Source organism: Gigantopelta aegis, chromosome 8 (genome assembly GCF_016097555.1).
Source record: "Gigantopelta aegis isolate Gae_Host chromosome 8, Gae_host_genome, whole genome shotgun sequence".
Taxonomy (NCBI): Eukaryota; Metazoa; Mollusca; class Gastropoda; order Neomphalida; family Peltospiridae; genus Gigantopelta; species Gigantopelta aegis.
This window is the reverse complement of record NC_054706.1, coordinates 50,763,355-50,779,718: the sequence shown is the minus strand read 5'-3', so window position 1 is coordinate 50,779,718 and position 16,364 is coordinate 50,763,355. Positions and strand designations below refer to the sequence as shown.

At 35.1% G+C, this 16,364-nt stretch overlaps 1 protein-coding gene across 1 annotated transcript; it reads right to left on the bottom strand.

The window, feature by feature from the left end:
• Positions 1 to 142: 142 nt before the first annotated feature.
• On the bottom strand, positions 143 to 15,917 carry LOC121378967 (alpha-L-fucosidase-like). Its single transcript, XM_041507377.1, has 8 exons — positions 15,550 to 15,917; positions 14,718 to 14,824; positions 12,891 to 13,021; positions 11,117 to 11,250; positions 9,088 to 9,185; positions 7,684 to 7,816; positions 5,662 to 5,832; positions 143 to 1,448 (listed from the first exon to the last, which is right to left on the bottom strand). Exons 1-8 carry the CDS (start codon positions 15,882 to 15,884, stop codon positions 1,193 to 1,195), a joined length of 1,365 nt encoding a protein of 454 aa, XP_041363311.1. The 5' UTR covers positions 15,885 to 15,917; the 3' UTR covers positions 143 to 1,192.
• Between the last annotated feature and the right edge of the window lie 447 nt (positions 15,918 to 16,364).

Genomic DNA, 16,364 nt, shown 5'->3' with positions numbered 1-16,364 from the left:
TGTGCTGTTGTTATCCAGATTTCGGCACTTTCATTTAATTAGGTCAAAGGCCAGCCTGGCCCCCTTAAAAATGGGACTTGTACGCCTATGAATACAATTGTATGATATCTGGACATAAAAAATCAACAACAAAACCACACCATACAATTAGTATGTAACAATGTATATTATCATGGTTATTATGAGTATATTAGAACATTGGAATGTACATAAAGATAAATTGCTGATATTGAAAATATTAAAACTACACCAACATGGTTATTTTCCCATTTCATCAAATGGTTACAAAATGTAATTTATATTTTGCATACCAAATACATGTACATGTATTTCCAATATATAACAGACAATTCGGTATATTTTTTTCTGTCTTTTTAATTATTGCACATTTATTAGAATATTTAACGACACCCCCAGCACAAAAATAACAAATGGCACTCAACTTTATAATACTATCTTCTGATTGTATATTTTGAGAACAAGGTGAATGGTTCTCTAAAGGGAACAAAAAACTATTTTACAAAACTTAGACAAAGTTTGTAGATGATAAGAATTTTTTTATTATTAACATTTTTATTAACTAAAATTATTATGATAACAAAAATAAATTCAATTTTTTGTACCAGTAGTACTGTATACATTATAAAGTCAATGTTATATATCATATCTCAGTTTTCAAAGAGAAAACCGATACTAAGAAGGAATTCAGTTGTCCATAAAATAATCATAAAAATCCTTTTTGTTCCATATAATTTCACATTACTATATATATTTTATAGTCAATGTTATATTGTACCTCAGTTTTCAAAGAGAAACCAATTCAAATCTCAAGGAATTCAACTGTCCATAAACGATCTTACAATTACGTTTTGTTCTATATAATTTAACACCATACTACCAGTAATTCCTTTGAAAACTATATTTTGGGTTCATCTTGTAAACAACCAAATGAGTCAATAAAAACTAACAAATGATAATCAAGAATATTTTCTTTTAAATGTTCAAAGTAAGTATGAATTCAAATACTTGTCAATACCCACACACATTTGATAAATGAAACCACGATGAGACCTGAAGTGGGGTATACCGGGGTATTGTTTGAATATTTTCTACTTATTTTGAACAGTTTTTATCTCACTAATTAATCTGATTAAAATAAAAAAAAAAAGAGTCACGATTCTTGAGCAAGTAATTATGCATTTTTCAGGCCAACCAATTTAAATGTCCATGCCCATTGACAAGGAGTTTCCTCAATCGTTAAATCAGGTACGTAAATCTCAATTCCACCGGTCACTCCCGGCTTATATTTCAGACTTCCTGAGTATCCAAGGAGACTGACTGTTGTATCCATGGAAACCTGTGGATCTCCTAACATAAGGACTGGCGATGGCCATTTTACAGTGATGGCATAGACTTCAGTTCCAGACGTCCCTGGCTTACTGGTGTACCTGTAATAAAGAACATCAATTTATCAAATACAATCGAATCCAATAATACTAATAATATAACGCCCACTGAGAAACAATTTTAATGCAAATTTTTAAAAATAAAAAGTGCACATTAAAACAACCCCTGACTTCTCATTATGTAATGCTAGGTTCAAAACTGTCAACTGTCATAATGGAGTTGGCCAACTCGACAGTTGCATTGTAATTTCCCCCACTCCTGACTTGTGTGCTCAAGAGTCAGATTAACAACTAATTGGTCATAGGAGTTGTACAGGATGAGAATAATAGAGTTGTAAAAGTGCTGACTTGTACAGGATGAGAATAGAGTTGTAAAAGTGCTGAGTTGTACAGGATGAGAATAGAGTTGTAAAAGTGCTGACTTGTACAGGATAAGAATAGAGTTGTAAAAGCACTCAGACTAGCAACTAGACAGTTGTAAAGTCGTGAGATCGGCGAGTTAGCCAACTTCATCGTGAAAGTTGGTAGTCCAAGCCTTGCATTAGGGGATCTCTGCCTTATAATCATCAATTAAATTATGATTTGATTGTGGGTTCCGGTTAAGGAAAAACATAAGATAGATGGTACATTCATGAAAAACAAATATTGGCAGTATTTTATAAACACATTACAAAGAAATCACGACTAGTTTTGAAATGCATTATTTTTATATGATTAAATTTCATTTGCATCTATACACTTTACAGCAATCTGATTGGTCCAGAGGTGCTTATTTTTTCCGTTCATATCTTGATGAACTGAAAAAATTTAAGCCACGCCTACTACCACCCCCCCCCCCCCCCCCCCACTCCACTGACTCGCACTACTTTTGTGCAACAAGCCAGATTATTCAGGCAACCATATTTACATATTTTGAAGAAAATACACGTGAAAGTTATGAAAGCAATAGAAAAAATGTGTATGATAAATTGATGGAAAATGCTATAGCAGAGTAGACATGTAGATCTATACGCATTGATTTAAAAAAACAAAACCACCCCAAAAAACACCCCAACCAAAAAAAACCTCTTCGCTAATCATGACATGAGACTCGGTCGGTGACTAAAGAAATCATGTAGGAAACTTCATACCTGTAACTTACTTTTAAGCAATGTTCTACAGCTGTTGGCGAAAATTAAATGGTTCTACCGACAGCATAAATGTTAGACATGTTCCCTTCATTCACTTTCATAAAATATAAACTAAACACGAACAGGACAATTCCTTCCAATATAATGAAATGATCCGTAAAAATGCACAACAGCTAGATGAAATGGCATCACTTATCAACATTACGTTTACAAAAAATCACCTGATTCAAATAATAGTGAATGAACGTTTGCATTCTTACGTGACATACATGTAAGTATCAATGAAGTTTACACAAACAATACTACAGACATATTTAAAGCTAAACAAAATAAATTCAGTTATGTATTGTTAAAGTATGCATATAAATTTAATTATAAGATTTGACCGCAATAATTTTTTGGTTCATGCGATGTGCACACTTTTGTATGACCCTCTACGCAGAGTCATACCGTGTGCACATCGTTTTTTCGGTTCATACTTGAATGAACCAAAAAATAATTGCGGTCAATTCTTAAATAATTAGTCATAGGAAAATTTCACCTGAAGGACTGCAAACTGACTGTTATGGCTAACTAGCCCAAAATATGTAACAAATAAAGTTTAGTGCTGTTTCTTTGTATTTCTTATGCAAGTACAGATTACCTAATAATAATACAGGAACTTTCGTGAACAAATTAAAAGCATTTGCTACTATGGTTACGAATCAATGTGAGTGAAATTTCACAGATTTAATAAGTCTCAAATAAATGATTTTCATAAAAAAACCCCACACAGAATTGTCATTTCTTTTACATTCCATTTCTATCTGATTAAAAGGCAGGACAGGTGACAAACGATGCATTAAAATATTGCTCCATGTATATTACTGGTATGAATGTTCTTAGAACATTGTATGGCTGTCTTGGTTACCTTGCCCTTTATACATAGTAATTTAGTGAATACAGGCATGCATACAGGATTATTCCATCGTTATGTGGACCATCACAAATATCCCCTCCAAAATAATGAAGTTCCCCTTTTTTGATTTTAGTACCCCAACCCTAGTTTCATTCAGGGGATGTGTACAAATAATGAGAAAGCTTCTGCAGCTCGCCGTGTCAGGTCCAACTAGAAATAGCGCCCCTCCAGGATCTGGAGCTTGGATCACTTAATATATCCCTGGTTATGCTGAATTCATTTGGTGCTTGTGAATATCGTGAATTCATAAGTTCCACATTGTTAACACGACTTCACCAAGTGGACAGCGTTCAAGCAGTTTACAGACAATCTGCACTGTCACTCTAATCTCACACACCCCAACTCATAATTGTTAACACGACTTCACCAAGTGGACAGTGTTCAGGCAGTTTATAGACAATCTGCTCTGTCACTCCAATCCTGAATGATTTGTGTTTGTTCCTCCATTATTTCCACAAGTTGTGAAGATTGAGACAAAACCAAATCCTACCCCAGTTCACAAGTTATTTCGCCAAATGAACACTCTTCACAACTTGTGAGTTGGGACATACGACATTCACGGCTTCTAATGAACGGCTTCTAATGAACGCAGCATTATTAGTATTATCTCGTCCGAGACCATGTCTGGGTTAGACATCATATTGGTTTCTTATATGTCTATTTCCCTCACTATCAAGTTAAGAATGAAAAGAAATGTAGACGACTTGGATATTTTCTCTTTATCATATAATATCTTACATTTTCAGTGCAATCAAAGTATGTGATATTTTTAAGATCACATACTTTAAGAATTTGATAACTTTGCAAATTAGATGTAAATTAATCGAGGTCACGGCACTAGGTTTATTGACATTTAAGCAAACGTACTTGTGTGACACTCCATAATCGACGTATGCATTCACAGTCATCGAATAAAAACATTTCAATGGCAATTTGACACTGAAAGCTGCCCAGCATTCAGAAAACAAAAAAATGTTACGCCCTAGTTTGTTTTGATGTAAGGACATCCAAAATGACGTCTTTTGAGTTTGACGTCATTTCCATTCAAAAATACACCGTGCCACATATTCTTACGTCATTTGAATATCTAGTAATGGCGGACTGGAATTACAGTTGCGTGTACAGTTTACAAAAACACATTGTATTAAGCTTGAGATTATATGATAAAGAGATTATTACCCTCGTGTATTTCGGTATCGTCAGTATCATATATTAGGAATAAAAATAATGTATTATGCTCGCCAGAGGTTCACATAATACAATTTTTATTCCTAATATATGATATTGACGATACCGAAAAACACTCTGGTAATAACATCTCTTTACATGACAACTAAATCTGACCTCTGATCTATGGTAAGGAAAATGCCATAGGTCAAGGATGAAAAGAAATTATACAGCCAGACATCGTTATCTATCTGTGTTATCTCATGAAACCAGGATAGTCAGAGGTCAAGAAATTGTCCAGTGACATAAACCACATCAACAACTGATACTGCTATCTTGAAACAAAGATATCTCCAGATTGTTTGTTTTGTCCTTCAACATTGAGATAAAAAAGTTTGACTATACTTAATTGTAATCTAAAGGTGGACAACTGCAGAATGTTACTCAGGCTTTTGAGTATCTTTGTACTTACCATACCACAGATGGTTGCACTATACCAAATAAAATCCCATTGGCAACAATGTTAACATACGTGGTTAAATACACATCCTATATGCAATATATCAACCAAAATATGACCTGGTACTGCACCCCCCCCCCCCCCCCCCCAAAGTATTAACTGCAGAAAGTGGAACCTTTCATGGCTCATTTATTGTATAACAGGATGTTTTTACAACACCCCCTAGTTTCGCACAAAATTGTAGTATTTGGTTTTACAAGTACCCCATACATGTTTCAAGCACAAGGTAACTTGATACAGTGGTACTAGATTGCACACATTTATTGCCCAGATGAAACAAGATTTTTTTACAACAAACACGGTCACATTTATCAATCAAAGGCAGGATTTGTGGTATTATCTCCTCTATCAAAAGGTGCACTTCGAACTTTGACCTAGCTGGATGTTATTTGGTTTAGTACTATCACATGTGACAGATCTAAGGTAGATAACACAGAATGAACTTAGCTTATTCAGGCTATTAAGTATCTCTGTACTTACCACACTCCAGGTGTGATAGAGTCGTTTTGATATTTCCAAGGCTTGGAGGCGTATATAGCATCACCGTTCACACCCAGCCATGATCCCATTTGTCTGAGTCGCTCCTCGTAGATTGGTGCAATTGTTCCGTAGGAGGTGGGACCTACATTCACCAGAAGGTTCCCGCCATAACTACAAAACAAAGTTTGTCAATCAGGAAATTATGCCTTAAATAATGAAAGGAATGGAATCATTTTTTAAATAATATCTAGTCTAACTACCACAGACTACATTATATAATGTTTTATCCAGAACCTACAAGTTTTAAATAAAATATAAAAATTCTATACATTATTAGCAAATATAAAACTTAATAGAAGTCTTGACAAAATAATCAGTGTTTGAAATCCATGTATTGGCAAATTCTGCCTTAAAAAGAAAACAATTTCCAGAATTCTGTTGTTCAAATCGGGGTAATATTTACCAGTATTTACTGCATTGCTTAGTTCTTTCTTAAGTACTTAAACTTAAATATTTAGAACAGTTAAAAGTTTTTTAGGGGATGTGCCACTTTATGGTTTCTGCCAGCTATAATTTCTGATCTGGGTCATATAAAAAAACCCAGTACTGTGAAATCTTTTTTGTTTGTGGTGGTCTACCCGGTCCAAAACAAGTTCAAAGGATATACCTCTATGGAAAATGGATAAATTGCCATGAAAGTCAAAATTGATTTGTAACAGTACATGATAAAGCTATTCACAAAATTTCATGTCAATATCTTGAAGTATTGCAAAATTAAAGTCTGGAATAATATACGTGGGACAGATGAACAAAACCTATAATCCCCTTTTATTGGACTGGTAGGGGACTAATAATTTATGTATATATATATATATCTAATACACTATTTTGATACTACCTTTTCAATCCACAAATTTAAGTCCTGTGTGTTTTGTGGTTTTTTCTTTTAGCAAAACCATGAAAATTTAAGCACATAAACAGAGTTAGCTCTGCCACTCGCCAAATTCACCAATTGTGAACTTTAGGAACAATTGGCGAATTTTACTTTAATTTGGCAAAAAAAATAATCATACAATAATTGATATTTGCTGAAAAATAACAATTTTGCATTTTTGCACTTAATTTTGTGAAATGTTTTGCACACCCAGAGCTAGCCCTGATAAAAATAAAGGAGTTGACAATATTTGCTGCATCGACCCTGAAACAAAGCAGCTGATTATATCCCCTAATATGAAACACCTATGAGTTTATTAAAACTGTAGCTGGCTTTGTGTTTTTTGCTGTAGTAAAAATTTTTTTAGTAAACAATGTTAAATGATGGAGCGATATGACTGCAGGCTACTAAGGTACAAAACAACAGGAGTGAGACATAGCCCAGTTGTAAAGCATTTGCCTGATGAGTGGTCAGTCAAGGATCAATCCCCGATGATGGACCCATTGGGATATTTCTCGCTCCAGCCAGTGCAACACAACTGGTATATCAAATGTCGTGGCATGTGCTATCCTGTCTGTGGGATGGTGCATATAAAAGATTGATACCAGTTGGTGGATCCATTAATTGGGCTATTTCTTGCTCCAGCTAGTGCAACACAACTGGTATATCAAATGTCGTGGCATGTGCTATCCTGTCTGTGGGATGGTGCATATAAAAGATTAATGCCCGTTGGTGGATCCATTAATTGGGCTATTTCTCATTCCAGCCAGTGCACCACAACTGGTATATCAAAGGCTATGGTATGTGCTATCCTGTCTGTGAGATGGTGCATATAAAAGATCCCTTGCTATCAATGGGAAATGGTAGCAGGTTTCCTCTCTAAGACTACTTAGACTATATGTAACAAATAACCAAATGTGTGACATCCAATAGCCAATGATTAATAAATCAATATATGTTCTCTAGTGGTGTTGTTAAACAAAACAAACTTTTAACTTTTTATCGCAGCGACTGCAGACCACTGAGGTACAAAACAAGACTGGGATGGTTTATTCTGGCTGTAGGGTCCGATGGCCCTGGTAAACTACCTGACGGTTTCAACCAGCAGTGCAATGAGATTCTCTATGCTGTAAAGCTGGTCCACAGTGGCGGGGCGGCGGTATCCCCAAGAATATGGATCAATACTCATACAGTTCTCCCACTTATGCTGCATTAGTTTGCCTGAAAAAACAAAAGCAGGACTATTAGTTCAGTAAACATGGACACAATTTAATAAAAATAATGAAAAAATCTATGAAAAAATTAATGTTTAACGACACCCCAGCACAAAAATATGATTGGCTGTTGGGTGTTAATCTATGAAAGCACAATACATGTGTAATCAAAACTCAGTATAAATGTTAAACAGCTGACAATTCTTAGTGCATACATAGAGGATTCATCACAAGTGTTTTTTAATATGGAAAATATCAACCAAGTTTATGTTAATCAGTATTTGTCGAGTCTCTGCCAAGACAAATACCGATCAACTAGACTAGCATAGGAAGCGGGGGGTATATTGCTTTATATTTGCTTTATAATAGTGTAAAAGTGTGTAAATATAAACGTGCCCCCCACCACCCCCCACGTTTTGGCACATTCCTACGCCATTGACGAGGTTGATATATATAGTGTACATATTAAATATCACGAGTAGCGAATTCTATTTATCCTATAACACTTCTAAAATAACATTTTAATTTAGTATATCACAGTACTAAAGTTGCCACCATCGGTAATATGACATCATCACGATTAGTTTGACGTCACGCATTTTAACTACATACTTGAAAACTTTACGCTCAGGTATATAGGTCTTGTTGGCTTGTGTTGTAAGCAAATGACCCATCCACAGCAACACATTACCTAGAGACCTTGCAAATTTGCATAACATTATTAACGAGGTTAATACACTAAGTTATCACATTGGTTTATGACATGGATATGGGTAAGTTATAGGATAAATTGAGAATACTACATTAGTGGATATTGGATACCATTTATGTTACAAGTTGTTTGGAAATTTAATCAGCAAATGCAAGTGGTATATGTTTATAAACAATGAGTTCAATGGTATCTAACATGTACTGACCCCAAATTAACTTTGTTGAATATATTAAACCTGAAATAATCTAATAATAGACAAGACGGCAGGGGCAAAACCTCAAATTCGGGCAGAAATTATAGAAATATTCAGGCAAAATGTGCTAACCTGAGACCTTTTAACCATGTATTTCCATAATTCTACCCTCAAAATTAGTTGTAATCCATGTATAAATGCGTAGTGATTTGTTTGTAACCCTATATAGGTGTTTGGTAGTAATGCCAATATGAATAAAAGTTGTTATTCAGATTTGTGTATTTTTGTTTAATTCGGGCAACAACCAGCCTATCCCCTATAAAAATGGGTGCCAAACACCTATGGATAAACACACTACATAAGATGGACTAACCTGGACGGAATTTATCTTGACAGTTCCAGAAGCCTCCGTGCTTGCATGGCGTGTTGGATCCCCACCGGTCATTTACAACAACTGTGTCTTTCACTGGGCTGTTAATATAACACAGACAAACTACATGACATTGTGTATGTGTAAACATATTAAAGGAACATACCCTAGTTTTTAAACACTAAGACATATTTTTCACTGTTGGAGCCATTTTTGATAACTGAAATCATATTTCACTTAGATTGTATTGTTTAAAATATCCATTTCTGTACGTTCGAAGTGTTTTTGGTCATCCTGGTGTTTTTAATATCACAAAATAATAATTATATATTTGTCATATTTTTAAAAACACGTGTGTCTGAGAAGTAACAGTTATGGAGTCAAGTTTTAGTCTATTTTTAGAGGGTATTTCACCATTTCACAGACTCATGTTTCTCTCAATTGTAACTTTATCCAGATGTGTTACAGGTTTGTTGTTTAACTAAACTTAGTGCTAATTTTCACGGGTTGAAACTAGGATATGTCTCTTTAACAAAAACATACATGTGATGCTAATAACTATATTAACTACATGTTTACACACACAAATACACACACACACACAAGTACACACACAGATCCTATCACAAAATCATAATATTTCAAAAACCTATTTAACATGATTAAATAAGAGATTTTATACAATGCCCATGCAACCTTATTTTATATATCCCCTTGTAGAAAAATAAGGAATATTCAAATTGTGACTGATCATACATGCATGGTATGTGCTCTTCACAATTATATTACAGTCGGCTTACCACACAGTGAGCACAAACAAAACAGATTAATTGGCATTTATTTGAGCTTTTTTGCCAAAGTTTGATAGACTTTCTCAGTAATTTGTGACGTTAATTTAGCACCCCCCAAAAAAGTTCATTATTTTTATGTGCAAATAACCGATATTCAGTTTGTAGTTTGTAATTAACCGGATGTTTTGTAGGGTTATACGGGCAAATGGTTCCATGTTAGGTGAAAATAGTCGATTAACCGGATTGTGCTATAAACCGATATGCAAATAAGTGGAGATAACTGTACTGTAAATCATAAATTAGCTACTATGAGGCCATACAAGATGCTAATATTTCATGATGCTAAATTTAAAGAGACATACAACAGACTATTAAAAAAACCTACTTTTGTGCGATTGTTTTTTTGATGATTAATTGAACACATTACAATTGTTATATATACATATATATATATGTGTTTAAACCAAAAGGATAGCAGACAACAATACAGTTAGTTAGAATCAATACACATAACTGCAATTTTCTACTAAATGTATGTTGTATATGCATGTTGCATAATGTAAAAATTATTCATAAAAAATATATTATTTCAGCTATGAAACTTGAGGGTATGTAATAAAAATAAAACATACTACATACACGTATAACTACCCCTTCTAGGTAGATATAGACTTGAAATCACTTGAAATTAAGACTGCATTTCTTGTACTTTGACAAATTTTAAACAGCAGTTCTTTTACTATAATCTTTCTAGAAATTATAAAAATATTTCCATTAATTTCTAAGATGTTAGGATACGTAATTTTACCGTTCATACCCTCCGGCAGAAACCGCGAGTGTGTGAAACTCACCTTCCATCATAGAGCCAAACATTGCCTAGATTTTAGGGTACATAATGTTACCATCCATACCCTCTGACAGAAACCCTGAGCAAGTGTGTGAAACTCCTTTCATTTTAGATCCACACATTTCCAACATTTTAGGTTACATAATTTTACCCTTCGTACCTTCAGGCAGAAACCATGAGTAAGTGTGTAAAACTCACCTTTCGTTATAGAGCCAGGCATTTCCAAGATTTTAGGTTACATAATTTTACCATCTGTACCCTCTGGCAGAAACCCCGAGTATGTGTGTGAAACTCACCTTTCATTATAGACCCAGACACTTCCAAGATTTTAGGTTACATAATTTTACCATCTATACCCTCTGGCAGAAACCCCGAGTATGTGTGTGAAACTCACCTTTCGTTATACAGCCAGGCCAGGAAGACTGTAGAGTTCCAGTACCAGTCTGGGGCCAGCCAGCTTCCATCGGACCACACGACCTCAGGCTTGTACTTGCTAACAAGTTCATACAGCTCGGGCAGAGCCTTCCTCTGTCACAGAAAGAAACAGACTACTCATTATTAACCACTTAAATGTACAGGGGACAGGACTTAGCCCAGTGGTATAGCATTCTCCTAATGTGCGATCAGTCTAGAATTGATCCCTGTCGGTGAGCCCACTGGGCTATTCCTTGTTCCAGCCAGTGCATCAAGACTGGTATATCCTGTCCGTCGGACAGAACATAGAAAAGATCCCTTGCTACTAATGAAAACATGTAGCGGGTTTCCTCTCTAAGACAATGTCAAAATAACCAAATGTGTGACATCCAATAGCTGATGATTAATAAATCAATGTGCTCTAGTGGTGTCGTTAACCAAAACAAACTTTAACTTTTAAGTGTACTTTCAAGAATGTAACTGTGTTTGCTACTTTATGCGAGACACTGATACTGGTAGATTTCTAATATTCAAAGTAATAAATAAATGGACGATAAAAGAATAAAATGTAGATTTTTAATATTCAAAGTAATAAATGAATGAATGATGAACAAATAAAATGTAGATTTTTAATATTCAATGTAACAAATGAATGAATGATAAATTAATGAATTAATGAATAAAATAAAGATATAGGGCCCTAAAGAAAAAGAATGAAAAAAATGAGGCAAAATATAGTTCATCAAGATAAACATCTCCGGCACGATATTTATTATTGTGTTGTTTATTGCTAATTACCATATCTTATGATATTAATTTCCATGATATCGATTATTCCACTGTTTATGATCATCACTAAAAATGGTTTTGTTTTAGCACAGGTTCGAATTTGTTTTTTCCACAATTATTAAATAGTAATATATGTCTGATTTATTACTTTCAGTCTTGAAGCCAGACTGCCCGAATATAATTTTGAAAAGCAAAAAATTAATTAAAACATTATTACATAATGTGCCCCCCCCCCCCCCACCCATTAAATACAACATGTATCATTAGGTGTTGTTTTACTTAAATCGTAAATCAGCCATGTTAAAGGGACATTCCTGAGTTTGCGGCATTGTAAGATGTCTCCGAATAATAAAAATATTTATACGATTAAACATATATATTAACTATATTTTCTTGTTTAGAATATCGATGTCTGTATATTCAGTGTGTTTCTGGTCATTTTAATATTTGTAAGAAGCCCAAACTGAATTTGGTCTTCAAATAATTTTGTATGTACGAAAAGAAATATTTTAGCAAATAAAATGAAATTTAACTTATTACAAATATTAGAACGATCAGAAAAATATATTTGATATATAATTACAATCGTTAAAAAGTCTGTTACTCGATAACATCTTAAAAATTGCACAAACTCAAGAACGTCCCTTTAATCATTTTGATTATATATATCTGTTCCATTAAAGATTTTCAAATACAAAAAAGCAATCCAATAGTGGTTAGCAGATTAAGCTGCATTCTTCCTTCTACTTCAGTGGCAGTGCAGACGGTTTCTGGGTTATATTTGTTGTATCTGTGAAAATGTCCTTCACAGGTAGTTTGAAAGGAGTCTGGCAACCTCGAGCTGTACCACTATTTTTTACAATGTATCACTCCTGTACTTTTTAACAAAATGTAAGTCCCATGTACGGTTACACAATAGTATATATGTACAATTGATTTATGAAAAGTAAGAAATAGTACCTTACCATAACAAAGTCATTTGTTGTAAATTTGTTTGTCTGATCCTGCAGCCACAATGGGTTAAACCACTCAAACATGGAATGATAGACACCGTAGTGAATTTTGGTCCGGTTTCGAATTGCAGAAGATAATTCAGCTGTAAAGAAATGTGAAATTAATTATATAATACCGAAAATTATTAACAGTTGCACTGATTGTGTATTCTATGTGACAACTGCCTCTCGCTCTGTCAATTTCGAGTATTGAATTTTCTGTGAATGACATGTCACAGCTGTACTCTCTTTTACAGAACAACATTGAACACTGATCAAACTGGTGGCCTAGCTTGCCAGGATTAGGACCTGAGGGAAACATGCCTGAACCTTCAATAGATGTAGGCATGTAAAACAAGTACAGTGAGACTTGAGAAAACCTAACACACGCTGTCCTGGACATGAACCTCAGCTATCTGGGCTGTTTGTACATAACAGAGTGTTAGTACTAAGTTGTTAGTGAGAGAATCATTGAAGCAGCAGTCTTACACCTCCCACTATTCAAATTCACTCTGGGTGGAAGCGGGGAAAAGGGATGTGAACCCAGTACCTACTAGGGTCTCCACGAGTACTCGGGCACAGGCCAGGGCCCATATTTTCGAAGCTATCTTAGCCTACGAAATCGTAAAATCATCGTAAGCTATGACGTCACTATGGCGTGCGCTGTAGTGACGTCACAACCTACGACGGTTTTACGATTTCGTAGCGCTAAGATTGCTTCGAAAATAGGGCCCCTGGTCTAGCACTACTTGAGTGTGTTTGCAGGACTTGAGTACCCGTGCAAGGAAGAGCACTCTCATTTAATGATATTTATTTGACATCATTCTGCCGTATTATGCTTGCCGCAATTTACATTATAGAGCTATGAGACATGATGGAAAAGAAAAGCTGAATGTGACAGTGTGGAATGCAATATAATGAGCCATTGTATCAATGGCATGATTTAGCATCCATGTTCAGCGCTGGAATTAAGATGCATAATGCTAGTTTACTGTATTCCATAGTCTTATTATTATCCAGTGTTGGGTATACTCGGGTCCAGGTTGAGTTTGACCCTTAAGTACTCGAATCCAATATTTTGGACTTGTGGAGGCCCCAGTACCTACTCTGCCACTCGGGAGCTATACACAGACATCTGGACAGTTATAATCTCCCTCTGCTATCAGAGATAACTTTAAAGTAAATACAGGATTTCGTCTGCCACTGAGTAGGCAAAGATTCCCACTCTAAAAAACAATAATCTTGTGTTTGACATTATAAATACCTTTACATGGATCATTTTCAATTTTTCCAATAACAAATAGTAACACTACAGGACAAAATCTGTCAAGACCTATATATTTAACCAAACCATTGTTGAAACAGGGTTCTGGTGATTAATATGCGAGATATTTCTTATCGGTAAACTTGAAAATCATCAACATTGTATATATGTATTAAATGTCAAACCTAGGATTATTGTTGTATTAAAGTGGGAATCTTTGCCTACCAAGCCTACTCAGTGGAATGCAAAAATCTCATGTGTTAATTTATAGAGTTATTTCCGATGGCATGCAGAGAAATTATATAATTATCCATCTAGCTCTTAAACAGCAGAGTACTTGGGCCAAGTAACTATCAGCCTTATGTCTGGTGAACCCTAGTTTCAACCCATGGAAGTGGACACTAAGTTTGGGAATTTTCAGTTCCAGTGTCATTTGAGAAGGGGGCTATGTTTGGTACTGCAGAATCCTTCGACAAATAACTGAATACTGTACGAATCAAATATTATTGTAAGACAGTAGAAATTCAATTTCTAACCTACAAGATCCCGTTTTGGGCCCACATCCATAGCATTCCAGTTGAATGAATATTTCGATGGCCAGCTTGTGAAACCTTCATGATGTTTGGTGACTTGAACAACATACCTGCAAAACAAAAACAAAACGCAAGCATCAACAACTGTAAAAGGTATTCCGGTATGTATAAGATTGTTAAAACACACAAATGTTTTTGAGAAGACCAAATAATTTGATTTTAAGGCCTGCAATATATATAATTATTATAGCACCTCCTTCTCGGGATACAAAGTACTTCTTACACATACATCTTCAAACAGTACGTCTAAAAGAAACTGAAATATCTTTTCCAAATGAAACATATATTTGTGGCACTTGCAGTGTGAACTTACATACATTATCGGGCAAGCAGTTTTAACAGTGTTAATTCCATTGGATGGGGTGGCTTTGGCATCTAAGCCATCATCATTAAGCATCTGGTCGGATATCTTTGAATAAACTTCCAGGTGTGGGATATTGTCAAGTATGTGATACCACAAATCTCCCCATGTCATATGTGCAAGAAAATAATTTAATTCTTTATAGGCATTTTTGTTTGATCTTGCCAATGTAATCACATTTATTAATTTCAATAAAGGTGTCAAGGTTTTCATAAACCATAATCATATAATATACAGTATTCAAATTGATGTTTATTATGCTTTTAGTCGCTATTACTAGTATTAGAACTGCGGTACTCGGGTGTCGCGTATTATAAATTTTGATCGGTCCCTTAGAATGACTTTAAAAAACAAAACAAAAAACAACCAACAACAAACAACATTTTTGTAACCAGGAAATAAAAAGTTACAAACCGTGCTCCGGCAGCCTGGAAAATATCTGCCCACTTATTGGGATCAAAGAACTCTGCCTGGAACATGGGTGCGAAGTCTGCATACGTGAAATCGGGTCTGTAGTTCTGTTTCATAAACTTGACGGCTGCGGCCGAACCGTCCATCCATTGTTTCCAAAACCACTCGCTGGTGACACTCGGAACGGAAAACACCCCCCAGTGGAGAAAGATTCCTATCTTTGCCTCGTCGTACCAAGATGGCAGCGGCCTCGAATCAATAGATTTCCAGTTTGGTTCATAATGAACTGACTGGCATAATGAGCATGTAAGGAAAAACACAAGTATTTGGTAGTACATGTTCGTCTCAAAATGAAACTAACATTCGGTAATATGATCGCATCATGTGATATCACATCATGTGATATATCACGTGTCTCCAACCGATCGATATGTTCCCGCAAAACTAAAATCGACAAAGTGAAGGTATTTGGTCCGATCCAGTTATAACTGGATGGTATTAATAATAATAATTGAAATAAAAACAAATTTTGTTTCATGCGAAATGTTTTTTAACTTAGGCCTACGTTAACCTGTGTGTGTGTGTGTGTGTGTGTGTGTGACAGTGTGTAGGCCCCTATATACATGTGTGTATAGGCCTACATGTATGTATGTATGTATGTATGTATGTGTGTATGTGTGTGTGTGTATGTGTGGGTGTGTCTGTGTGGGTGTGATGTGTGGATGTATGTGTGTGTATGTGTGTGTGTATGTGTGTGTGTATGTGTTTGTGTGTGTGTTTGTGTGTGTGTGTCTGTGTGTGAGTGAGTGTATGTGTGT

What these genes read in the sequence shown, in the direction of transcription:
- LOC121378967 (XM_041507377.1), bottom strand. Translation starts at nt 15,884, where the DNA reads ATGTACTACCAAATACTTGTGTTTTTCCTTACATGCTCATTATGCCAG. An exon ending in CCCAAAACGGGATCTTGTAG is followed by an intron (nt 13,022 to 14,717) that starts GTTAGAAATTGA and finishes ATTTCTTTACAG; the next exon opens with CTGAATTATCTTCTGCAATT. An exon ending in TCAAGATAAATTCCGTCCAG is followed by an intron (nt 7,817 to 9,087) that starts GTTAGTCCATCT and finishes TTGTTTTTTCAG; the next exon opens with GCAAACTAATGCAGCATAAG.